The sequence below is a fragment of the Corvus brachyrhynchos genome, unplaced genomic scaffold (genome assembly GCF_000691975.1).
Source record: "Corvus brachyrhynchos isolate BGI_N302 unplaced genomic scaffold, ASM69197v1 scaffold37, whole genome shotgun sequence".
Taxonomy (NCBI): Eukaryota; Metazoa; Chordata; class Aves; order Passeriformes; family Corvidae; genus Corvus; species Corvus brachyrhynchos.
Window position 1 is genome coordinate 1500586 of NW_008239289.1, and position 25861 is coordinate 1526446.

The 25861-nt window shown below is 38.1% G+C and overlaps 1 protein-coding gene across 2 annotated transcripts in view; it reads right to left on the reverse strand.

Moving 5' to 3' along the window:
* Positions 1–25861, reverse strand: part of NTRK2 (neurotrophic receptor tyrosine kinase 2) — a 189538-nt gene that overhangs the window by 134430 nt on the left and 29247 nt on the right. For both annotated transcript variants that reach the window (XM_017740421.1, XM_017740420.1), the window contains exons 6-11: positions 24459–24595; positions 21347–21479; positions 19552–19851; positions 14680–14712; positions 10428–10528; positions 9035–9134 (exon numbers count right to left, since the gene is read on the reverse strand). In XM_017740421.1, the coding sequence (XP_017595910.1) occupies positions 9035–9134; positions 10428–10528; positions 14680–14712; positions 19552–19851; positions 21347–21479; positions 24459–24595 (804 nt within the window). The remainder of the gene's footprint in view (positions 1–9034; positions 9135–10427; positions 10529–14679; positions 14713–19551; positions 19852–21346; positions 21480–24458; positions 24596–25861) is intronic.

Sequence of the window (25861 nt, forward strand, 5' to 3'; positions counted from 1 at the left end):
TCATGATTCATATATGGAGAGGAAAAAGTCATTATATATAATATACTATTCTGATCCTTACACTGGATTATCACTGAGGACTGAATATAAACCTAATGTTTTAAGTTCATAAATATGAAAGGCAGGAACATTGGCCACTGTGAGGCAGAGTGGCATACTCATAGTGCACCAGTGTGGAAGCATTGGGGAGGTACAGTATTTCCAGGAAAACAGCAATTGAGAAGAGCTGTGAGTCACTTGGAAAAGGTGTGTTCAGCTACCCACAAAGAGAACACTTTGGGGAATTCACTGGCAGAAGTGAATTAATAGCTAATATACAATGCTGATCCCAGGTTATAGATATTCTGGGAGAAGATAAACGTGCATCGGGGGTGTGTGTGAAAAAGACATATAAAAAGGGACCAATTCATTCAAATTATAAAATCTTACTTAAACTTTTGCCCAGAACTGAAGTAAAACCTAAAGTGTTTCTTTTACTAGATAATCAAAGAAACTCGACTACCTTTTGTCTTGATTTTTCTTAATTCTTCTAAATTTTTGTACTTCTTAATTTCTTCCTAAAATGCAACAGCATTGCTGCAGTAATGGCTTTACAGCAGCTCTTATTCATTCTGAAAGAAGAAACACCATGAACATCACCAGCTCACCCTGCTTTGTGCTGGGTGTGGGACATTTTCAGAGTGCCTGTCAACCTCAGCTGTTCTGTGGAAAGCCAGTACAAGCTGGCCCAGCCTCCAGGAGAAGCTTCTGCTGCCAGTCACTTCCACATTAGCCTTTTTCCTAACTGGAGACCATACAGCAGACCTCATTTCTACCAAGAATACCTTCTATTTATCTACTACTCATGTTCCAACCTACTGTGCTTAAGAACTGCTTGGTTTTCAGCATCAAGTTTTCTAGCACTGCACCTTGACACTTCCTAAAGGGAGATCAAAACCAAGCACATATGTACTTTGTAGTAAATGACGCTTAAACCACTGGGGAACTGGGGCCACTCAAAAATAGGCAGACAGATAGATAGATAGATAGATAGACAGACAGGCAGACAGATAGATAGATAATATAGGCCAGCTTTGCTATTCTTTAGTAATTTTCTTTCTTTCTGATTCACTGATTTCCATTTCACCTGATTACTTCTTCACTCAGATCACAGGTAAACTTAGCATTATCACAATCTACTTTCTCTCCTCCTTCCATTCCTCTCATCCTCTTATTTCCTCCTATATCCTATCTCGTTTCTTTCTAAAATTCTCCAGGGACTAAACCACAAATTGCCCTCACAAAGTGACACATTCCCAAAACAGCATGACCTCCATACGGGCAAAAAATTCATATAAAATCAGGTGAGCATTCACCCTTTGCACATAAAAAACTGAAAGGAGAAACTCTGGGCTCTGTAAAATAAAGACCTGTGAAGCAAATGTGGATGTAGACTGAACATGGGGTTGGGACTCTGCAGTTTACACTTCTAGGACTGTCTCTTATTCTGTCACTACCTTGATCTAGGAGCTCTGCTATTTCTGTGTGCTTCAGCCCATAGCAAGGTAGAGCCTTAGCAACCATGATTTTCAGCTCTCCTCATTTCTACTGCATCCATTTATAGCCTTCTCTTCAATCTCCTTGCATTTCATCTCTAAGCTGTCTTCTACTCAGCATCTTCCCAGCTCTCCATTTCACTTCATGCATACCACATACATGCATACTCCCTCATCCCATCACTCACTATATACTCTTTTAGGGGAAGGGGCAATGAGATACAACAGGTACTTGTTTACATTTGCTTTCCTCCTTTTCTACTAGCAATGGACATGAGGTGTCAGGTAATTTTCCTTTGTTAATAATATCAGTGTTAATACCACCACAGTAGTCTGAATCATGTAAAGCTCTAAGCAAGTTAGTAACTCCTTTACTCCTTCAATCATTACAACTCAGTTTACATTTTGCAATCAAAGCAGATCAGACTCAAATGCACCACTGTATCATTAAAAATTCTCCAGTTCAGATTTGAACTGTCTTCATAAATCCTGTGTTATATATGAGGCATCATCCACTTGCTTGTTCCTATTACAGAAACAGATACATTCCTCTGTGGTATCTTGCACTTTAGGATTGGACTCAGGAAAACTAACAGCAGATCAAAACAGACATCTGAGACCTAGAGATCAAATTTTATAGAAATAAAAACAATGGAACTCTAAAAATGTCTATCAGCATGCTCTGATAGGGTGACACAGACCCAAACCAAAGCTTTAAGAAACAGTGCTCTTCTATTTACTGAAACACAAGAGAATGGTGGCTTAAATATCTTAAGATCTTTGTAAAATCCTTTACATGAAATTACCTCCATGGATCAGTTAATACAAACTCTCATTCTCTGATGTACTTATAGCAATTTTCTTCTTCAAAGTAAGGTACTTAGAAGCATAAACAACTCTTTCAAATGTTCATGTGGTAAAGCAATATAACTGCCCCCATTAACAACTAATGCACCTAAGACAGATGTTTTATATGATTGGCCCATGACTACAGCAACTGGAATGTCAGTGTCAAACAATGAAAAAAGCTTCTTGTGTGTGGTTCAGATGAGCAATATCATCATTGCCTTTACATCAATCCCTTTACATTGTCGACTCACTAAAAATACTGCAGATTCGAGCACATTCGTTTTTCTCTACATCTGATCTTACAACACTGACTCACATGAATTGATTCCTCTTTTATATTCTGCTCATTGACTAAATAATGGAATGTTCTAAAGACATTCAAGGATCGACACCCACAGAATTGGCATTTGGGTAGGTACAACACAGCACAAAATCACTTCTATAGGTAAAAGTGGATACTCAAAAAGCTCAGTATTTCAGTGACTTGCTGAAAGTCAAGCAGTAAATGTGTTCCCAAGCTACAAACTCGATCTTTTTAATGATTTTTCCAAAAATGCTACAAACTTAGTGCAGACCAATTTGAACATTAGATCATACTTGTCAAAAGGCAGATCTTTGCTGAAGATGCAGAGCTTCTATTTTGTAATTGCTTTAGAATTAAAAGTAAACAAAGTATTTCTATTTTAACTTCATTTCACTTTTCTCCTACTCTATAAGCAATAACCCAATTGCTTAAGCAAGACATGTGATGCATGAGTTAATAATAAACATAACAGCTCTCCCTTTTCCCACATCAGTACTTCAAACCTCTCAGAGTCATCGAAACACTCCAAAATCCTAATTCTTCAATCACCAGTGAGAATGAAGTAGAGGGGTTTTTTAAGTCTCTTGCAATCAGCCCCTCTCCAACAACAAGGTGAATTCAAGGAAAATGTATTAAAGCAGAAAAACCAATGACCATTTGCTATATGCTTACAGACAAGTAAGACACAAAAGGTCTTTCATGACAGTCCTAAAGTTACAGCCAAAGGAACATGGAAAAGTCTCAGGCAGAATGGTAAGGCTCTCTACTTTCACCTGGACTGTATCTGAAGTCACGTAAATATGATTGTTTGGGTAAATAAGGGTTAAAGGTGGTCATTATGTTATGTCATTGTGTCAGAATGACAATTCTGCTTTGTAAGGAGACTCTTATTATTCTTTTGTACAGCGTTTCTTACCCAAACTGAAATACGGTAAGACGACTGAGAAATATGCTGCAACTGAAATGAGTTTCAAGCTGCCTTTCCCTGTACTGTCTTTTGGACCAAAGCTCAAAAAGTTACAAGAGGTTAGAAGCAAATACAGTACAGTGAACTGTGACACACTGAGAAGAAAAAGTATTCTTGAACTATCAGTGTGCTTCTGTTGGAATAACCAATGCTTTTATTTAAAAAGTTTTGAAGGACATTCATGGTCCAACACATATGTTACAGAAATCACTTGAGAGAAAAAGCTATCAGGAAGCAGGAGAAAATACCCTGTTTTGATTTTGGTAGGAAAATCTGTGGGTATGTTCCTAACCTTTAATCAACTTGATGAAAGAGAACAGCACCCTCATTTACAGTCCAGGTTTTAAACTTACACTCAAAAAAATTGACAAGCAGCTAGGAAGGACTTTAGGGAAAGTTAGTATTTTCAGGCGTTCGTCCTAAAGGAGACACTATTTTCTTTCTTAAATCAACCATACAATCTCATTACCTGATCACAGAAAGATAAATTTCTGTACCCTGACCTGCACAGACTTGCAAAGCTTTGAATGGGGGGAAGAACTCATAGTCAAGACATACATTTAGACTCAGTAGGTAGTTCAGAGAGTGCTTGAGGAAGGAGAAGCGCCTTTCAAAGCATGACACCCAAGCCCACAGACATGAGAAGATAGCTGGCATTGCCTAAATACAATGGGAATTTCAGACCGTTTGCTCCCTTATTTTTGCACTACTGCACACAGCTCAAAGCACTGACAGAAACTTCATACAAACACAGAAAAAAATCCCCCTCACCCTATATGGATCAAGTACACACGTTTCCCTCTACTTCCATCAGATTCTATTTGTTAACTTAAAAGACAGAAGACACTGCTTTGGTTAAGAGTGGCATTTCTTTTCTTTCTGATTTTGGTAAAGCCTACACAAACTCCATTTATCTCTATCAGTAAAGCTGCTGTGGTAATAGTCTTGTCCATGATTATCTGCCAGATTCCCTAGGAAGCAAGGAGTAGTAAGGATATCTTGTCGTTGAATAGGAAGAGTTGATATAAACAAAAATTATTTCATCCTTTTAACTGAACAATGCTATTTTGAAGTTCTTCCACTAATTTATCTTCCATACACAAACTCCATTTATCTCTATCAGTAAAGCTGCTGTGGTAATAGTCTTGTCCATGATTATCTGCCAGATTCCCTAGGAAGCAAGGAGTAGTAAGGATATCTTGTCGTTGAATAGGAAGAGTTGATATAAACAAAAATTATTTCATCCTTTTAACTGAACAATGCTATTTTGAAGTTCTTCCACTAATTTATCTTCCATCAGTTTTCTTCATACTTCCCTTCATCCTTAGCGGCATGATTAAAATCTGCAAACTGTGTATTGGGCTGGTTATGCTGCAAACCATTTGGTTACTTCCATCATTATTCAACAGGCAAAGCAAAATAAAACAGGACTAGAATTACTCTTCCACAAATCCTCTCAGGGAGTTCACAAACACTCCCTTGTCCTCTCTACTCCAGTTCCCTTGTTATTTTTCAGTTTCATAAGCTGGTTAGATGGAGTCAGAAATAAACACAAAACGGTAAGAGCTGTCTTGGCAGCCTCCAGTGAATTCCCACCATAAGCACTTTCACATCCCACAGCAAGCAAGCAAGCAAGCCAAGGGGTTTCGTAAGAGCAACCCACAAGTCTTAACAAATGCATTTATGAAATTAACTGAAGCTTTCACCATTTATGCTACAGCATCTGGCAAGGGTCTAAAAACCTCACCTCCAGATTCAAGCAAACAAAAGCAGCTTTTCATACAAAGCTGTTGTCACAAGGTGTTGTATAAGAAGGTGTTTAAAATGTACACAAGCAGCGAAATAGAGAATTATGTTTCACCAACTATTCTGATGAATTTTGCTATGGAAGTCTGGAAGTCTAGCACAACATAAGAGTTTTTTGTATGAACCCTATTTTAAGACTCTCCTAGCACAGACCACAGATTTGTTCTGTACTAATACTGTTCCCAAAGTCAATCATCAGAAACTGCTATCTCCTCTAGCTCTGAAAGACAGAGTAAAAAGAATTAAGGCAAGAATTAAAACAACTGTTTCATACAGTAAAATCCAACTTCAATCAGAATACAGAACATCCCAAACAAAATGTTTCCGAGTGCTTTGCTTGTCCTCCTCACCTCTAAAAGCACTCTATTTCTACAGTTTGGAAAGGTAACTGAGGAAAATTAATATATCCCAAGTTATTCTCTTACCTTAGATACACCAAATTAATTGAAAAAAGTAAAAAAATAGGGGTAATTTATTTTTATACAACTCTTCAACAGACCTCAGTAAGACATTGATCAGTACTGCCAAAGAACTGGAAGTTCCCAGAGGACCTGGTGCTCTGTAACACATAGATTGGACACTTTTCTGCTCCACACAGTACTGGGAAGAAGACATCAGGGTGAGCTCTGTTGCAGCCTCAGCATGTGCAGTGCTTCCAGGTATGAGCAGCTCTGACACAGCCTTTGCTCAGACACAACTCCCTACTCCATGTCTCTTTCTGGGGACTTGGTCACTGTCAGTCCCACACTCCAACCATGCTCAAGCTCTTTAAGTACAGAAGAACTCAGCAAAGACACAAGTCTAAGAAGTGGGCAGACGATGGCCATGGAAAAGATGAGATAAACTGGCTTTTAAAAGCAGGAGGCATAAAACAATGTCTACAAAGCTGCAGATGCCTGCTCTGAACCCAAATGAGATGAAAAATATCATCCCTTATGTAAAGATATTGCCTATGGGACACACAGTGCTGTTAGCCTTTACACACATTTCTTTTTCTGATTTTCAATGGAACATTTTTCCGTACACATGGTTAAATGAAAAATACCATCAGTGCCAGTTTGACTGCTCCAATTACTGACTACTTTGGTTTTTTTCCAAACTGCTTGCTGAAGAAGGGTGGGTAGACATTTAATGACAGGGTGTCTGAGGTTGTGTTCTCAGAAAGTAACAAAAAAAAAGAAGCATAGCCTTTTGTGTATTTCTGCCTGATGTAACTCAGGAAGTTACTTCTCACAAATGCATTAATTTTGGAGAGGTTTTTTCAATCTTGTTTCATAAATATCTTCCATGGAAATCTGGATATTTAGGTTCTTACCATTTCCCTACTGTTTATTAAATGACCACTATAGCACACTGTCTATATGTGAAGTTGGGATTAATTTTGCTGTGACTGAATTAAATTACAAATGTCTCAAACAGTTCTCAGGTGGCTGACTTAACCCTTTTATTCACAAAGTCCAAGATACACATTTAAATGTATTGGTCAATAATGACTGAAAAAAACCTCTTCTCATCACATTCACCTTATTTTCCTCATGTTCAAATACACCAGGTTGCTTATTTTCATATTTCAATTCTCAACATATACTTACACTGCAGGTTTTTCAGAGCAGGCAATATTTGCCAATTATTACATATCTATATATATCTAAACTCAAGTCTTTAAATATTGTTTTAATATAAATTCAAAAGAGTGTTTCTGGGACTTTGGACTACAGATAGGTGCAGGTGGTGAAGCTGAGGTGTGAATGCATGCTTTGGGGAAGTTTGAGGTCCATTTAAGGGACAAATGAAAGTCACTCCTTTCTAATGAAAGACTCAAGAGTTATTTGTAAATCACAGTGACATTTCACCATTATAAACAAAATAACATGTTTGAGGTTGCTGCCTTTTTGTAATTTCATGCAGTCATTTCCATGAAATTATATTCTTACTAAAACACGATCTAGATGGGCAATTTTGCAACGAAGAACTACTAAGGTCAAATTTACTGATTAGGGAAGAGCACCCTTTTTGTGAGAAGAGCTGTATCTGAAGATACTGAAAAACAAATAGCTTCCTGAAAGGTAACTTAACTCTACAACACAAAATAGAACTTGTGCATTCTCCTTCAGGGTAGGGTTTATTTCCTAGTTTCTTCAGTAATGTTGTGTTGAAATAGTCAATGCATATTTTGAAAAACCTAACAAGTATTCAGCTTTAAAGAGCTAACATCAAACAATTCTCACTGTTTCTCTCAATCAGCTTCCACCTACTTCAGCTCTCTAAATGCAATTCAGAAAGCCTCGAACACAAATAAAATTTACGCTGAACTGTTGTTCAGTCACAGACTAGCCTTCTGCCAAAATCCTGCAGCTCTATCCTGCTGATTTCATGTTGCTATTCAGGATATTTCACAATGACTGTTCTTTTCTAATGCTACCCCAAACAGCAGAGACTCCGTTGCATCAGAAGGAGGTGAGAGACAAGATTACCATCCCAACAGTTGATCTGCACTGACTACGTTTCTGCTCTGCTCAAATCCCATTTGTTCCAGGAAATCTACTCTAAACAGAATACAAGAACACAAAATATAGAGCAGATATCTCTGGAAAGAGATCAAGATTATGTAAGCATTACCCAAATATACATCCAGGTGATACTGTGTCATAAGCACATTTGAGAAGAAGGACATGAGATTAACAAGAGTCTACCAAAAGATTACTTACCGTGTTCTCCACAGACCCTCATCTACATATCTTAAGAACAAACACTCATCTCCCTTAGCACACAGTAAAGCATCTTCTAGATCTCTCAACACGACAGCAAGTGGGTTTTTTAATTTCCTTCTTTTTAATTTCTCTTCTTTTCTGTTCAATACAATTTCACCCACATCATCAGAAACAGACTGATGATACCAGTAAAACAATATGGTAATGGCGTTGTTGCAGGTACCTCTGTGTCACACATAGTTCTATCTGGCTGTAAAATAAATAAATGAATAAATGAAGGGCCGAGCTTTCCTCCTTCCACAGGGACAAGAGTACTTGTGAATCTCTCCAGATTCTACTTCCCAAGAAGCACATGAAAATGCATCTGTCAGAAAGCTGGTGCTTTCATTTGACATATGACAGAATCCACGGCAAATGTACCTTGCGCTCTTGTCATTGCTTCCCCTTCATTCACCTTAATGAGACATTGTAGTATAGTCTAAAGCACCTCTTACATACAGCATAGATTCTCATTAAACTGTTATAATCAAACTTGCAACAGAATAAATTTAATTTCCTATTTTCTTCCTACCTACACTGACTTGAGAAATATTTTACTCCAGGAAGTGTCTCAGGAGGCTTTGCATCAGAAGGCAGAGAAATGGTATTTATTCTAAGAGAAAAAAGAAGTGTTTGATCCCAAAGTGTTTCATTGTACACTGTCTACATCTATTTCTGCCCTTACTTACCTGATGAATAAACGAAATATTAAATGTGGTGGCATTTGATGTAGCTATTTTGACTGCTCCCGGTTCAGGAGTCTACAGTCTCAGCTCATACAACCCACAACAATTCTGGAAGGTGTAAAACCAACCCTGCTTACCTTTCATCCCAAACTTAGAGTGTCTTCCAAACTTCAGAATAATGAGGGTTATTACTAAGCCAGTGCACACCAGTGCTGCAATTCCCACCACAACGTACACCTAAAAAAAAGAAGAGGACACAAACAGACCTGTTTGTTTTGTTCTTGTGTCTTCAAAGACATCCAGAATACATTCAAATTAATCCAGTTACAAAAAGAGATTAATTTCAACTGGGAAGCATTTGCACTCAGATCAAAGAGTACAGAAAACAGACACTTGTTGAGGTTTCTTCTATTCTGTAGAGAACAGAGATTCAGACACTTATGAGAACTTTTTCAACATCCTACACATTCAAGGCAGGCAGGAGGCAGTCTACATCACCCTTTTCCCTTCCAGTAGAGTGGCATGTTACAAGAAACCACATAAGAAAAGCACATAGGAAAAAAGAATTTACTGTGGGGATGGTTGAACACTTGTATAAATTACTTGGAGTGGCTGTGAAGGTGCCATCACTGGAAATACCAAAACCAGAGAGGACACAACCATAAGGAACCATACTGGCTCTGCTTTAATCAGGGGAACTTGGACCAGAGGACTTCCACAGGTCCTACTTTTACCACCTCGGCAATTCAATGACTCTGTTATCAGATGAGACAAGACTGTCTTGGATCCTCCCAATTTTTAGCACATGGTCCCAACTCACAGTCTGCTCTCTGGTTCATGAAGGCACACTCTCCGCTGCTTGATGCTTTACAGAGACCCTGATGGAGGGAGGCTGCCATGCCTACCAGGCTGGTAACCCACTATCAGTTTCCAGTATTTCAGTTCAGGAGAGCATGAGAGACAAGGCACCAAAGGAGGAGGCCCATCAGTTCAGCCACTTGCACTAAAATCTGTCACAAGCCATTTAATCAGAAAACCTAGATGAAATCATGTCTTAAATACAGATAATTGCATTTTGAAAATTCATTGCAGCACATCACCTCTCTAATGTGGAGGTGACTCCAGGATGGGTATTCAACCAACAATCTTCAAATTACCTTAGATATCTTTGTTTTGTAAATGAAGATTCGTTCTCCTTGACTAAAAATTAGATGCAAAGTCTTAGGCTAAAGAAATGACAGTTAAGTAGTTCAGAAGAGCAAGACACAAAACCATGGTTTTACTTGAACTGAAAAGTGATTTACTAACCCAAAAAAATGGGGGAAGGACATGAGTGGGGCACACTAATTTTCTTTTTCATCCTTTTTTTTTTCCCTGAGTTTTGATCACAACACAGTAATAGCTTTCTGATAGGCCAGAGTCTTACTATAGTGTCTGCAGTGTTGTAAGTTGTATAGCCAAAAGTTTGTAAGTTTGTATAGCCAAAAAGTTCACAAAAATCACAGACCAGGAAACAATGCATATACTTACAGTGATGCTATCTTCATTCTCTTTGTTGGAAACATCCGTTGAAGTGATCTGATTACTGTTATTAGTGGCATCTCCAAGATCATTAGGTGTGGTTTCATACTCTTAAGAAAAAAAAAAGATTGCTTTTATAACCTCATAACTTCGACAGGGAAATGGTTTTCTATATTATTTCTGCTCTGTAAGATGGTAATGCCACTATCAACTTTGGGAATTTGAGCTCTTTGGACAAAATTCGTAACTGCTAATGAAGCTGGAATGTTTTGGGGAGAATCACTGTGGCATGTAATTGAACAAACGTGCTGGGACTGACAAACATGAAAAGAGAAGCAATCTACAGCATAATGTGTATCTCTACTGGAAACACTAGAGTTAAATGAGAACTCCACCTATAGAGCTACTTTAATGTGGTTCTGACTTCCCATTAAAAATGAAAGACTGCCCTCTACACTGAACTTCACCAGCCTTGTATTCAGTCAAATATAAGACAGTCTTAGAAATTAGCTTGAGCACTTTTGTTTTGCTGAGAAGAACTTGGCAGATGGGTTTCAAGCTATTTTACTAATATCAAATGTGAAATAACTGTTTTCATTTGTTTAATAAATAATTTTAAAAACCCATGTTATATGGACAGAGGTTACAGTTTAGTATTGCTGTAACACCTTTAAAAATTAAAGTGCCTGAGATGGTATGAAGAAATTTGATTGATTTATCAAAATAATTCCACTGATGGGACTGCAGGGGCAAAACCAGAACTACTGCAGACAAAGAATGATCATGGCTCAATTATTTATAAAAATTTCAAAATAAAACACAGATATTCACAATCTGTGATTTCCTGACAAAATTACTCAAATGAGAGAAAAAGAATTAAATAGTTATATATATGAAGTTAAGATAAACATGCATTAAGAGAAAATTTTGAAATGCATTTTTTTATTACATCTGGAAACACATGTAACATTTTAATTTCATGACTATAATGCGGATGAAAGAAACAAAGGGCAATAACTGCACCTATTATAAAATACATGTCCAGCATCGTAATTTAAGTTTGCAATTAAACAGGTATTTCTTTACATGTTTTGATTAAAATCAGTGCCATAAGCCTGCAGATGAAATCTTAAATGTGAATTTGAAACAGCTCTTGCTAAATACAGTGGCAGGAGCATTTCTGAGCATGGAGCTCCAGCTGAGCAAGCACAGGGAGGGCTTGTGCCTCAGCAGTATTCTCCTTCAGCTCCCAACGCCGGTTTGGAGAGCTCAGCTGGCAGTCCTAGCAAGAAGCTGCACTGGGCTTTTGATCTTCAGGCATGCAAGGATTTTTTTTTTTGTACAGGAAGCTGTCAGCTACCTCTGGCACCAGTGCTACAGTCATCACAGTCAGGATGTCTAAACAACTCACACAGTCTATTTTGGATCTAAACTATGCATGCCAAAGGACAGGACTCTTTCAAGACAAAATACATATTAAATATACAGAGCTTTCAAGAGAAAAAAATTTAATTTCCTGATCTTTTACCATTTGAACTCTCCAACTCTGCACTGCATCTCTGTGTGTGTAGTTTACCATGCAGAAAGGTTAGAGCAGCAGCAACAGAAGAATGAACAGCATTCCTTGCTCATCCAGGTAGAATAATCCCTGCCTGAATGGCTCACCTGCACAAGCAGCCTGGACTTTCAGACAAGGTTCTGTTCTGATCATCTGTCACCGTGAATACATCCTTTGCCAGAGCAGAGGAATAGAGTTTTACTTCTTTATTTGCAGGCAAAGTCCACTTTATAACAAGTACTTGAGTCTAAAAAAAATTTGGCTTCCTTTACAATTAGCTGGGAAAATTTTCACAAAGATGGTTTTGGCCAACCATATATTTATTATAGTTTTATAAGACTAACATATAAAACAAATACTTAGAGTCTTTGCTGCTCTGACTCTGTGAAATAAACTTTGAAGAAGGAAATTTTTTGCTCCCAATTTCACCTGTAAATAGCTGATGTTATTTGTAGTTCTGTTTATGCTCAGGCCTGTTCTAAGCTACTGGAAATCACACCATGGAGGTCTAATGAGAACCACAGGTCTGGTCTGTGAATCCTCTGAGCACACTTCTATATTAAAATGGACAAGAGTGAAGGTAGGCTACATTGGTATACTGGTGGTGTGCTGACATTGCTTGCTGCCTAACCGTGAATCATTTGCATTTGAGGTATTGCCAGATCTTCAAAGCCCCTCGAAATGGGTGAATCAGGCCAGGAAAATACAGGCGACAGCTCTCCAGCCCAAACCGGACCATTTGAGTTAAACAAATTCCTGTTCATTTCACTATGAAATCCTGACATAGACACTGAGCACTCTTACAGACAGGGTCACGCCTTTTGACTCATGCTAGATAAGGCTCATATTGCCTTAGGGCCAGGTTCTCTGGTGCTCTGTACCTCATGCAGCCACCAGTGACTAATAACAGCTGCGGTGAATTGCAGCTGACACTGGCCAATATTCTGCAGCCACTTCACAAACAAGGTACATAGCGGCTGGGATAGACAAAACAGCGCAGTCACATCAACACTGGGGGGGCTCATTCTGCACAGTCATTCTGGGGTTTGGCAGATATGGGGCAGGTTGTCTCTTTCATGCTCACAACCACATTAGAAGAGGTATTGTGGCATGAAAATATGAACTCAGAGCCAAAGGAGCTGGCTTTGCACTCAATTTCCTGCTCAGATCCACATGAGTCACTCTATTTCTTTCAGTTACTTCCCAGATGGTGTCAGGACAGCATTCCCTCTTTGCCTTTTCCAAGAGGTGCCGCAGAGGTGAGCTAGAGGCACAGGTGGCTGCTTCACGCTTGCAGCAGGCAGTGCCCCATGCAGGCAGGACTGACTCCCCTCGGCAAACTCAATGTCATGCAGCCTGATGTGACCTCATCAGATCTTCTGATTTCTGTTGTATGTTCAAAATACTTAAGAGAAACATTTGGAAATTGCCTCACATCACAAGGGCAGCACTTTCAAACAGCAGAAAGAACATCCAGGAATAAAGAGGAAGGCTGTCTTCACCAGGACTAGGTCTTGCAGGCTGTGATCTGCTAGCAAAACTCAAAGCACATATCTCAGCAGAAACCCACCCAAGTCAGTTGAAGCACAGCACTCACATGGCTAAAGCCATACACAGGCATCACGACCCTGGTAAACAGCTCAGAGTAAAAATCTTCATCCACACAGCTTATATAATACAACACATGAAGGAACTGTGCAAACCATCGCCACTTCTCCATCCCCAACCCTCCCTCCTTCTCCTCCTCCAAAAAAAAGGACTTTTGAAAGAGAGGGAGGGGAAGCTATCCTTTGGAGTTTCTAAGCAGTTGAAGTCAAATTGATGCTTCAATTGCACATTTGCTGAAGTTTAATGATGTGGAATGGAATCAAAGCAATAACATTTAGATCAGCTTTAGGTGACTTGACTCATGGGCCGTTTCATCCAAATAAAAAGTACTCCAAATAGGATCCAGCTTCAAGCTGTTCGGGTACGTTGGTTAAGATGAACTTTTCTACTCACCAGAAGTATACCAGAAATATTTTTTTTAAAAACAGTTGCTTTTCATACTGCAGCTTCTATTTCAGTGCCTGCTGGCTTTCACTTGGTACATTTTGCCGAACTAAAAAACTAATGCGAACACTGAGCCATCAAAATCTCCTGGCACACACTCAGCTACCACTGAATTGATGGTCTGCTTATGCAAGAGAGATTAAGGGAAGGTACAAATGAGTGGACAGAGCAAAATAAATTGCCTACAGGAAAACTTACTTGTGCCAACTTCATTTCTAAGTGGGATTTAGGGGTACATTTTTGGAGGCAAAACAAGTATGGAATCATCCCTGAAAAAATAAATTAAGTTGTATAAAGAGAAATCACAAACTCTCTTTCCTCCAAGAAATGCCTCCAAAAGGTTCACAAAATCTCATGTCTGTGAACTACATCACACAGCTGTCATCCTACAGGATCAACTGCACCCATTTGTAGCAGTGGATTTATGCTTCTCCTAATGTGAATCAAAAGCAGCATAGTAAAGTAAAACATCATATTGTCATCACATACGTTAAATATAAGGCAGGAGAACCAAAACACCAAAGTATCTTTTAGAACTGTGTTATTCTATGTGACATTTCAATTTAACTGAGCCTAACATTTGAACTTTTAATGTTTCAGTTCCTTCACTTCTATTATTAAAATAAAAGAAAACGAAAATCAAATATATACCATAAACGTCTGGATCCAAAATTGGGCCACTACCTGTACACCGGAAAGAGAAAAAAAAAAAGAAAAGATTTGTAAATAAATTGCAAATGCTGGAAGAATAAAAATTTCTTTAGGAGTTGTTTTAAGAATTGACTTTATTTGCCATAGCAATCTTAAGTACCTACATAAATGCATATCAACATCAATAACTGCAGTTTATTAATTACATTTACACCCATCTCAGAGTTATTCCAAAGGTTAATATTTTGCTTCACATGTGCACAGGACAGGAGCTCTGGCAAGGGCATGCGTTATTTCACAACTGGGCAAAATCCTGCTTTCCACTATTAACATATGTATATCTATCTATCTATATATATCTGGAATAAGTGCAACAATAACGATTCCTCTTGAAAAATCAATGGTAAAATTTTCCCTGAATTCAAGTGGAAGCAGATTTCACAGAGATTTAACAATCACTGATTTTTACCTGATAAAAAAAATTATGTTATTTTATCACTGTGCTAACAACAAACCATTTTCAGCTGTGAGCTGGCAAGTTAAGGGCCACATGTAGAAATTACCTAAGCAGCACCATTTGATTCACTCTGTAAAAGGATGCTTCCAAGAAGCCAGCTGCACAGCTGATACACAGACAGAACTCTTACTAAAAGAGTCAGGTATCTCAGAAACCAGACTTTACACTAGCAAATGGATACCTATCTAGTCCACATTTCTCTAAATTTTACTAGTTCCTGTTTGCAGCTTTTTCTAATTACTTCATGTATGTAAGGCTTAGCACGTATGTGAGTAAAATGCACAGAACGCCCACAGAAATTAGTGAACTGTTACACTATTCATGCTTGGAAAGATACTCCTGTTGTATTTGAACATACCCATGCATTCTGATCTATAATGTATTTCTAGCACAGCTTATGTAGTAGGCTTATAGTTACCTCTTCCATATTTTTTCTCTCTCTTTTTGCAGGTTTGGAAATAAAATTAACAAGTAAGTAAAAACTCTAAAGATTAATCCAACTTCAAGAAATATAATTCTCTTTATATTACTATACAGTAAATCCATAGCAGTGGCATTACACCGGCATATGGTCATGCCACAGCGAAGTAAGAGCAGAACATCAGTGTTAACAGCAAGAGAACCTGTGCTGAAAACACCAGTTGCAACCTGTTTGTAGAATGGCAGCAGATAATTAGGCTTATTTTTAAATGCACTTGAAGATATTCCAGTAATCGGGGATACATGTCAATAGACCCCATGAAAACTGTCATGTCAATCAGCAGAAATAAATAACCAGTGAAGAAAGCCTGACTATCTATCCTCAAGTAACCTGACCACAGATTTTTGTCCACAAAAGTTCATGGATTCAGTTTTCCAAGTGTAGAACATCCAACCACTTAAATATAGTATTTCTAACTCACCTTCTGTAATCTGAAGTGGAAAGAAAACCTTAACCAACAAAAAATCTCCCAGTCCTTTATTTCTGAGTTACATGTCAACATTTTTGTTTCTATTCACTGGAATGGGAACAAACTAAGAAGGTTAGTAGAACTCTAACTCCTCCCAGACATATAAAATAAGAAGGCAGTAACTCCATTCAAATACCTTTTATATAACTAAACACTTCAAATAAAGCTACAAAAATCAAGATGGTGGACAACCCCCAAACTTCTGTTTAGTATTACTTCTTCTACTTAGCACATAAAAACATACCTACTTAATCATCAGTTGAAGTTATTTTAAAATGAAACTTCACCACAGTCATTTTGCCTGTTTATACACAATTATTTTCAAGGCCAAGTACAGAATGGCACCATTGTTTTGGTCCCCATTAGAAGAGGTTGTTGAGTAAATGAGCTATCAAAAGACACACTATTCACTCATCTTTACAAACTACATCAACTACACTTGGATTGTTTCCTTCTTTCTTTATAAATTTGACATTTACAAAATAAAGCAGCAGCAAAAGACTCAATCCAAAAAACCATACTTATGCAAAAAGCATGTTATGCTGCGCAAGGAATATGCTACTTCTAAGGTGTATTTAGCATATTCTTTTACTTTGACAAGGTATATGTGACTTGGATTCCTTCAGCTGAATTTCATGTAGAGAGTTAGTAGATGAATAAGCTTAATTAAAAATATCTATTATTTGTAAAAATCTCTCCCATATTCATTAGCCATTTTGGATCAACTATGAGAACAGCCTCCAAAACAAACCATGACCATTTCTTGCTTACACTTTATTGCAGTTAGTCTCAAATAATCAAATCACTCTCAGCAAGAATTGGAAACCAAGAACATTAGCAGACTAAAGGCACTTAAAAATTCAGCTAGCAAAACATGAAATTTATTCTTCCAGGTTTTCACATTTAAAACAAATTCTTAATTTACAACATTAACTTGGGCATCATCAACACAATCAAAATCCCACTGTGGTCTGTGGTTTCCTCTCTTTCACGCCTGCATCCTAAGACTAGTGATAAAAAGTTCTTCAAGCAGCACGCTGAAAGTTGGGAGCATCTTAGTACAAATCACATCGTCATCATGTTTGACCCAAATCTGAAAGTGGAATATTACACTTCTGATGGAGAACATGCTTCAGACTTACATGCATTTACTTTGGGTAGACATATGGATTATGGGTGAGGGGATTTTTTAAATTTTTCAGGTTTTTTTATCTTCAGAGCATTTGGCCAAGTGATACAATAACCAGAGAATCAGTTTAAAGCTCAGTGAGTGTACCCCGCCCCACGAAACATCAGGACTGGCATTTAATTCAGCCATGAACACATGAAAATGAACATAATACCAGGGTGTGGGCCTTAGTCTTTATGCTTCAGTGTACAATGTGTGGGCCAAAAGAAGAAACCACACCGTAGCGGCAGCACTGAAAAGCCTTTTAAGGATTTGAAAAAGCCTGACAGTGCTTTAAATAGCAATAGTATAGAACAAGAATTGTAATATGATGCATTTGCTTTTATGTGAGCTTCAGTGGAGGAGACAACAATGTTGTGATGTTTTCTAAAGCTCAATGCCATGATTCTTGCAGGAGAAAACTAAAAACAATATTGAGGAGGCTAAGTAGATAAGCCATTTCCCCTGTTGTTAATTTTTAAGACTGGTTTGGTGCCATCCACTGTGCATGAACTAATTTCTAATGCAGTTACATCCTGTCTCTACACAGTCCCATTTCCTCTATACTCTTTTTGTGAGGCTTACTCCACCACAGATCTTGGGAAATGCTTAAAGAACACAGTGCAGTTTATATTGGTAGACTTAGATTCCATAGGAATATAAAAGGGATGGAACAAATAAACCATGTTTTCTTTGTAATTTAGAGGATAGCTACAGTTCTATTTACTGTGGACAGAAGCATAAAGGAAAAACATGACAGGAAAGGGGACTTGGATCAAAGACAAAAAAAATGGTAAGATCACCTAATGTATTAGAGGTAGCTCATACTCTGTTAGAAAATTAAGCCGGGTTCATATTAAATACTCAGGGTGTAAGAGAACTCCCACTGTACACAAAACATCCATGAGGTGAACTGTTTTCCTGAACAGTTATAATGCAGTATTAGGGGACACCAGTAGCTGAAACCATGGCATGTTTCTGTAGTGACTCTCTTCAAGGAAGAACTCCAGAGAAAAAGCAGGAGAGAAGCAGTAAGCACAGAAGGAGTAAGCACAGCCTGGTTTTATCAGCTCTTCATCTTCTCCTAATGATGGGAAAGCAAAAGACTTACCACCTCTCTCCCTACAGCAAACTGAGCTGAAAGGGAAAAGATTAAATACTGACCATATTTTCATGGTCTGTAGCCTGAGATGTAGGAAGAGAATTTAAATATTCACCACTTTTTTTTCCCATCAGATAACATAACAGCACACTGCTGTTCAAAAAAAAGAAGGCAACTATTTATAGCACATGGTCAAAAAGCCAACGATACATACAATCTCATATTTTGAGGTATGACTGTGCAATTATCTGCACAAAATCACAACTTATATTTCTACTCCAAACGTGCAAGGTCTACTCAGAGTTTTTTCCACACACTCCAATATGCTTACACATACAGTGACTGTTATTACAGCCACTTCATGTATGGTTTTGAAGATGTGGGAAAAGATCAAACCACAGTGAACATCAATCACTTACAGCTGTCCCTGCAATTCAATGAGCTAGTCCACCTTGAGCCTGCCCACACAGTATTTATAAAGGGCGAGGGGGAATCTTTAGAGCAACTGAAGGTGCAACCATCTTGAACACTGATACTCCTAGCAACGTAGGTGCCCAGCCTCCACCTAGACAAATGGCAACTGGCCATCAAAATGCCTGTTAAGACCTGAGACCTTGCCCATCCTTCCCCCTGGGTTACTTGTTTTCTCCCTAGCTCCCTGTGGTGTCCTATAAACAACATATTATCAAGAACTCACTTTACTGCACTATCAATTTCACAACAAGGCACTAGATGCTACATCCCCCCATCCTTGAATACACTGCCTAGTTCAATTCATATGCAGTGCAGCAAGTTACAGAGTTGCTGAACTGGAACTCAGTGCTTTTCAGGAAAACAACTGAGGCTTGGGAAAACTTTAGAAACAGCAACTTTTCATTAGCCTTGGCTGGCAGAGAGGATGGTTACACAAAGGGAAGATTTACAGAGCACTGGCATGGCCTCCCTTGAGAGGCAATAAACGAGAAGAAAATGCTCAAGAAAAACATTATTTTACAAGTAATATTGAAGACATTCATTCAGAGAAAAAGAAGTCTTATAAGAAGCTTCCCCCAAAATAGTTAAAACTGCCCAAAACCACTATTTCACCACTTTCATCAATTTGCAATTGCTAACATTAAAAAAAAACTACACTCACCATCTCCAGGCACTGACATGAAATGAGCATCAACCCGTTTTTCATCCTCTCCATAATCATTCTTTGCCAGTAAGGTATAAGCACCATTATTCAGGTGTGTAGGATTGTCCAGCTGAAGGCAGCCATGGTATTCACTTTGATTGATAACGTGTATTTTAGTACAGATGTATTCAGACTCATTCAGTACAGCTCCTTCATAGAACCACTGCAATGTGGGCTTAGGGTTCCCTTTCACAGTGAATGGAATACACCAGTGGTGGTCCGGGGTTGGAGATTCAATAAATGTGATATTTGGTGCAACTGTATTGGAAAAAAGAGTGAAGAACATCAGAATATTCTGAACACGTCCTTCCTCCCTTCCTTCTCTTCCTCCCTCCCTCCCAAGTTATCATGGAAGTATTTTTCATTTGTCAGTACAAAAGTATGTTACTAGATGGAATGGTACCCATTTGAAGGATACTCACAGAGGAACCTACCTGCTCTGCCTAGAGTACTATGCTGAACTGAAGCCGCTCTTTAGAAAGAAACAAAACAGACTAGACTGAAAATGTGTTAAATCATTTAAAACATGTCAGGTGTGGGAACTTCAGTTACTGGATCACTTAGAAGAAGGACAGAGACATTTTGGCTTTACTTTGCTGAAAAAACTGCACAGGAGTGCTGAAGGAAGACAATAGTATTGAAAATATTTAAAAGTTGGCCAAAAGCAAGTAGTACTGGAAAGACACTCAGCTAGGAATCCAAGTTTACAGATTATTTTTTTAACAGAATCAAAGACAGAACAGATTACTTAATTCTATAGATTCTTCTGTCAGGGAAAAATAATTCTCTACTATACATATTCTCATTCTAGTTCAAACCTGCTAAATGCCTCAAGTTTACAGGCCTCTTCTATTTCCCTCAAGAGACTATTCCAACACCTTGCTCATTATTTTCCTTTAAATTTATTCCTAACTACATCCAATTTCTTCTAGTTACACTCCCTTTTATCACTCAAAACAGTGCCAAGCTCAGAATCTCATTTACACTGTTCAAACATTTCTAGTGTATGTTCGTTCCCATAGTTATTACATATCCAATTTCAACCTACAAACCTACATCTAGAGTGATCTTTCTAGTTTACTCTGTCATAAGCACGTGCTGAGCAAAGTTTGCCATCTACCAAGTGTTCCGTTCCCATCTTCAATTAAACAGAGTGTTGCAGCTTGTGAAAACATACTGTATAGTTCATGCAAAATGAATTCAGCCTGGAGCTTAGATGTAAGAAGCCAGCACCTCTACACTATATGCCCCTTCTGCCTTCATTGGCCCTGAGAAATAAGTGTACTATTCAAAGCTATGACAAATTAATTTACATCTGGCTGTATCAACATTGAACAAAGCAGTTTTTGTTTTAGGTAATAAGAACTTGAACACGTGTAGTCTCATAGAATTCTACTAGCGTTTTGATGCATCCACACTTCGCAATTCCTAAGGCAGTGTGCATGTACATAAACACCACTACAAACCTTCCCACAATGACAGTGTCATTCAGTATTCAGGGTTTCAGACCTTTACTTACAGATTGTTTGAACTGGAAGACAAAGCAGTCAGCAATACATTTTTTGCAGAATACAGAGCCGAAAAAGATAAGTGCAGTAACGACTGACTGGGCTATTCCTAGCATTAACTGCAGTAGATAGTTCACGTGCCTTAAGGGTTTTCATTTCAACAGTCTTAACGTCCAAAAAATACCAAAACAGTTCCTCCCAATGCAGTTTGGCCTGAGGGTCTGTATGAAGGCCTGCATACGTACAGAATACTGTAAGCTCAGCAGAAACTTGGTCCTCTCCCACAATGTTCTCCGCTACACAGGAAATTGACAGCCCACTGTCCATTGATGAAACATTCTTGATGGTGAGAGAAGCAGGGTTCTTATTTGTGTCACTCTATAAATGATCAGAAAAACATGTATGCGTCAACCACAGCATTAAGAACAAAGGAGAAGGAGGGAATTACTGGCCACAGCTGAATGGCATTTTTCATTTTCCCTTCCTTTTAGCTGTATCTGTCCCACAATTAATCAAACCCTTATTGTAGTGTCTTATCCAAACAGACATAAAACACGTACAGAACCATGTACGGTCAGTGGCAGTGGCTTCAAAGCTTCGAAGTCCTGCTACAAACATTGCACTCAACCATGTTTCTGCCCTGTCAATTTCAGTCTGTGCATTTTTTTAAACACTTATCCCCTCTACACAAATGCTTTTTTCCCTCTAACCATACACCCTTGCTCATCCCTCTCTCCTACTTCATGACTGATTTCCATGGTCTATCTCTGTCTGTTCTTGCTGAACTTTTCCTTCCTGTCTGTATTCTGTTCAGTCCTTGCTTTACTCATCCTTTTCTCTCTTTCCTTTAAACTTATGCTTGACACCTCTTCCACTGCTGCCTTCTGAACCCTACTGTATCTTGACAGGTTTTCTATCTCCTTCTTAACCAAATTTCTATTGAAAGCTTTCTTTTCTGAAGAAACCTTAAGCAAGAAATTGCATAACCTAAGCTATTGCCTAAGTATTGTTTTATGTGTTTAAGAACAGGCTAATTAAGGTAAGAATGATGATTCTTAAAAAGCTTGATTCTTAGAAAGCTCAGTGTCTATCTACAGGCTTAAATAACATACTGAATATGTATCTATGTCACACTGATTAAGCAAATATGGCTGAATTACCCCCTCCCCCCACAAAAAGCACTAGCAAAGCCAATTGTTACTCTAATGTTCATAAATCAGGCCCTTCATATGATCTCCAAATAATTATTATTTCCATACTTCAATTTTTCATAAAGAGCTAGACTATTTCGTTAAACAGGAAAGGAACCAAAACACACTCCAAAAATAAATAATAATTATGATAATTTTTAAAAACTACTTTTGAGGTACTTTTTGTAATGTACACATTCATGTCAGTGCTACAGACAACACAACCAAGCAAACCACTCTAATAGTAAAACCACAGCAACTTTAGGTGGCAGTCAACAGGAACATGTGGGAACACTCCTCCATACAGTCTTGGGCAACCGGAATTTTGAACTTTGAGATGACACCATAACTCCACTTGAGTTCAATGTCCCTTTGATCTCAGTGTGACAATAGGGGAGGCAGGTGGAAAAGCAAACACCCCTTTGCACATTTCCTTATTTCACAATTCTCAGAGGTGAGCACTGCTCAAAGCTGGACTGAAAGCAGAGGGGCTCAAACAGGCTCAGGGCTGAAATCTAGAGCAAGAAGAATCTAAACAACATCAGTCCAGCTATCCATCAACACAGAAACTCAGAACATAAAGGTTAGCTCTGCAGAAGTAGAGTCTAGTTTTAACCTTTGCTAATGTCTCTCTTAAAACAGGAGAAAGAAAAACAGGGAAAAGCAGCATACAAGATGAAGAAAATGAAGGCAGAAACTGAGATACAGAAGTAAAAGAAAAGAAACCAAAAGCAACACTCATAGAAAAGGATAGTTGTGAATGGCAAATAAGGTCTAAAAGGCTCGTGCTCTTTGGCTACTGAAAAGACTACTGTGCTCCACGGCTAAGGTTGTATTACAAGCCCCTCTAAAATAGAATGATGTAGTTATGCCAGGACAGAATACTCATGGAAACCTTGAAGCAAACCGACCATGGCATTTCAATGATAGGAGGGTTAAAAAAATTAGATGATCTCACTTTTTGAACAGTTCCACAAAACAAATCCCACATTTGTTTTAGCTCCTAGAATTAAAATTACAAAAAAGCTTTTTAAAAAGGGCACAACTTGGCAGAGGTTCCCCAAACTGTTTTAATTTCTTGTTCTTGATGACGACTGATGCCTTGATGCCTTTGGGGAGTTTTGCAGATCAGAGAAAATTTTAAAAATACAACTAGAGCTCTGCAGAGCTCTTACTTATGAAAGCTGGAATGTAAGGCAGACTAGTTAAACTCTATACAAGCCTGATATAATGAACTTTGGAAAGAAAATATAAAAACTTTGAGACCCAAGAGGTCCTGTCTCCTCCTCACTGCAGGAAGAGTTTTAGAAGTACACATCCCACACATTGTACAGACCAAGAAGCTTTAGGCAGAGTGCACCACCATGAATGTAGGAAAGCAAATGCCATAAAATAGTAATAAACATGGGATTTTCCTACTGTAAAATAATATCAATTTATGAAGTCAGCAGCTGCATGTCAAAGACCTGCTTATATATCCCTCCTTTTTTCAATATTTCCATCAGAAAGGACTTAAGCAGCACACAGTCTACAATAGAGACCAAAAATATAAAGAGCCCAGCAATCAAAATTTCTGCACCTAGATGATTTCAATGAGGAAAAAAATTAGTATGTCATTAAAAAAACAAAACCAAAACAAAACCAACCTGACAGTCTTTTAAGTAAAAATCTTCAATTTCAAGGCTTCCTGTTGCTGCTAAGTGTGTTGAAGAAAAATTAAAAAAGCCACAAAATATTGACAACCAAATTCCAACACACCAAATTTTGAAATGAGAATGTAATAAAATTACCAACACAAAGTTTTTTTCACAATCAGTATAGATTGGATTTATTCTCTGTAGGCAGGTATCAGTGATAATAAGAAAGTCCTTGTGTTTCAGTATCCCAATTCACATTACTTCCGAAAATTTACATTACTCTTGTTTACGAGTGACCATCCAAAAAACCAGAGTGCAAATGAAAGTCTTGAGAAACAAATGTCTGCCATTCCCCAAAAGCACTGCCACAGTCATCCTGGATTGAAAGCAACTGGAAGATAAATGTAATCCCAACATTAATTTTCTATTTAATCTTCTAATAGAAAGTTAACTAGAGCTGGACATGAAACTTCATTCCATCCTTCAGCAGGTATCACCTGAATTGTCATGTATCTGAATATAAAACTTACCTCATGGTTTGAAACAAGATTAGTTACCACCCAGGACACATTTGGGGGTGGCCCACCAGTCGTATCACAGTACAACGTGATGCTCTTTCCTTCCACCACGGTGATGTTGTAACTGCTTAGGTTTGCCGAGGGCAAGTCTATGATAGGAACAACAACACAATAATCCAACATGTATTTGTATTTGACGGAATAGATGCCATGCAACTCTAAGAAAGCCATATAAATGCAAGCACTACATCAAATATTCACTGTAGTCAGTACCATTCAGACAGTACAAACAGCATCTTTGGAAATATACAACTACGATCCTTAGCTGCTATGTATTTTCTGCATCGCCTCTGCTTCACATCCTAAGAAAACATTACTGCATGTGGAAATATATTAACTAGTTAATTATATAGGAATATATGTCACAAACAGAAATTAGAAATTATCCGAACTTCAGTTTTTAACTTCAAAATGAAAAAAAACCCTCTTCCTTTACTCTTTTAAACTGGAAATTGTATCTGTCTCTTTATAACAGCTGCAAAGCAACCTCTATGTTCCACTGACGTTGTGGTATTTCCTCTGTTCTCCACAACACTAACAGGAAAATCCCATTACCTCCCAGTATCCCACAAGATTGCAGCCCTCCCTCTCATACAGAGACACAGCCCAGAGAGCAGGGAAAAACCTAGATCTTAAGCTCAAAGTGAGGGGAAACAGAGCTCTTAACAGATTGAACTAGAGAAGAGAAAGGACAGAAGAGAGGGTTAGAAATTGCACGGAGTTCTACTCAAGGCACCTCAGCTGACTTTTCTATTGCTCTCAGGAAAGCAGGAAAGCAGTGAGATTGTAGCACTCATCAGGAAACAAGACCAATTTTTACAAGAATCAGGACTACCTGTCCATCTTACAGAACTATAAATCACTCAGTGCCTCATTCTAAGGGACCCGAAGCAACGGGAGCCTCCCAGAGAGTAAATTTATGCTGAATGTTTACAAAAACACATGGAATTATACACTGACCCTCTCCAAAATAATACAAGCAGTATCAGTAGATTTCAGGGACAGAGGAACTCACATTTCATATTTATTTATGTAGCAAATAATTATGCACCATTCTATAAATAACATCTTTCTTAAAAGATACTATGCCATCATTTGAAGCTGGTACACTCTGTAAAGAGTCTTGGTCTCCTTTATGAGGCATTTCACATCAACTGTTCCAGGAAAATTTTACTTGCAATTTATCATCTCAACTAGTCAAGTTTATCTGCTGTGCAGGACATTTATGCATGATCTTGCAATGAATTTTCTTTTCCTGAAACAACAGCTCTCTTTGGTTTTGCTTTTTAGTTGAGACTACAGCAGTTTCATCATGGGCTTGATGATATAGAAGTTTATCAGATATTTTTCTTTAT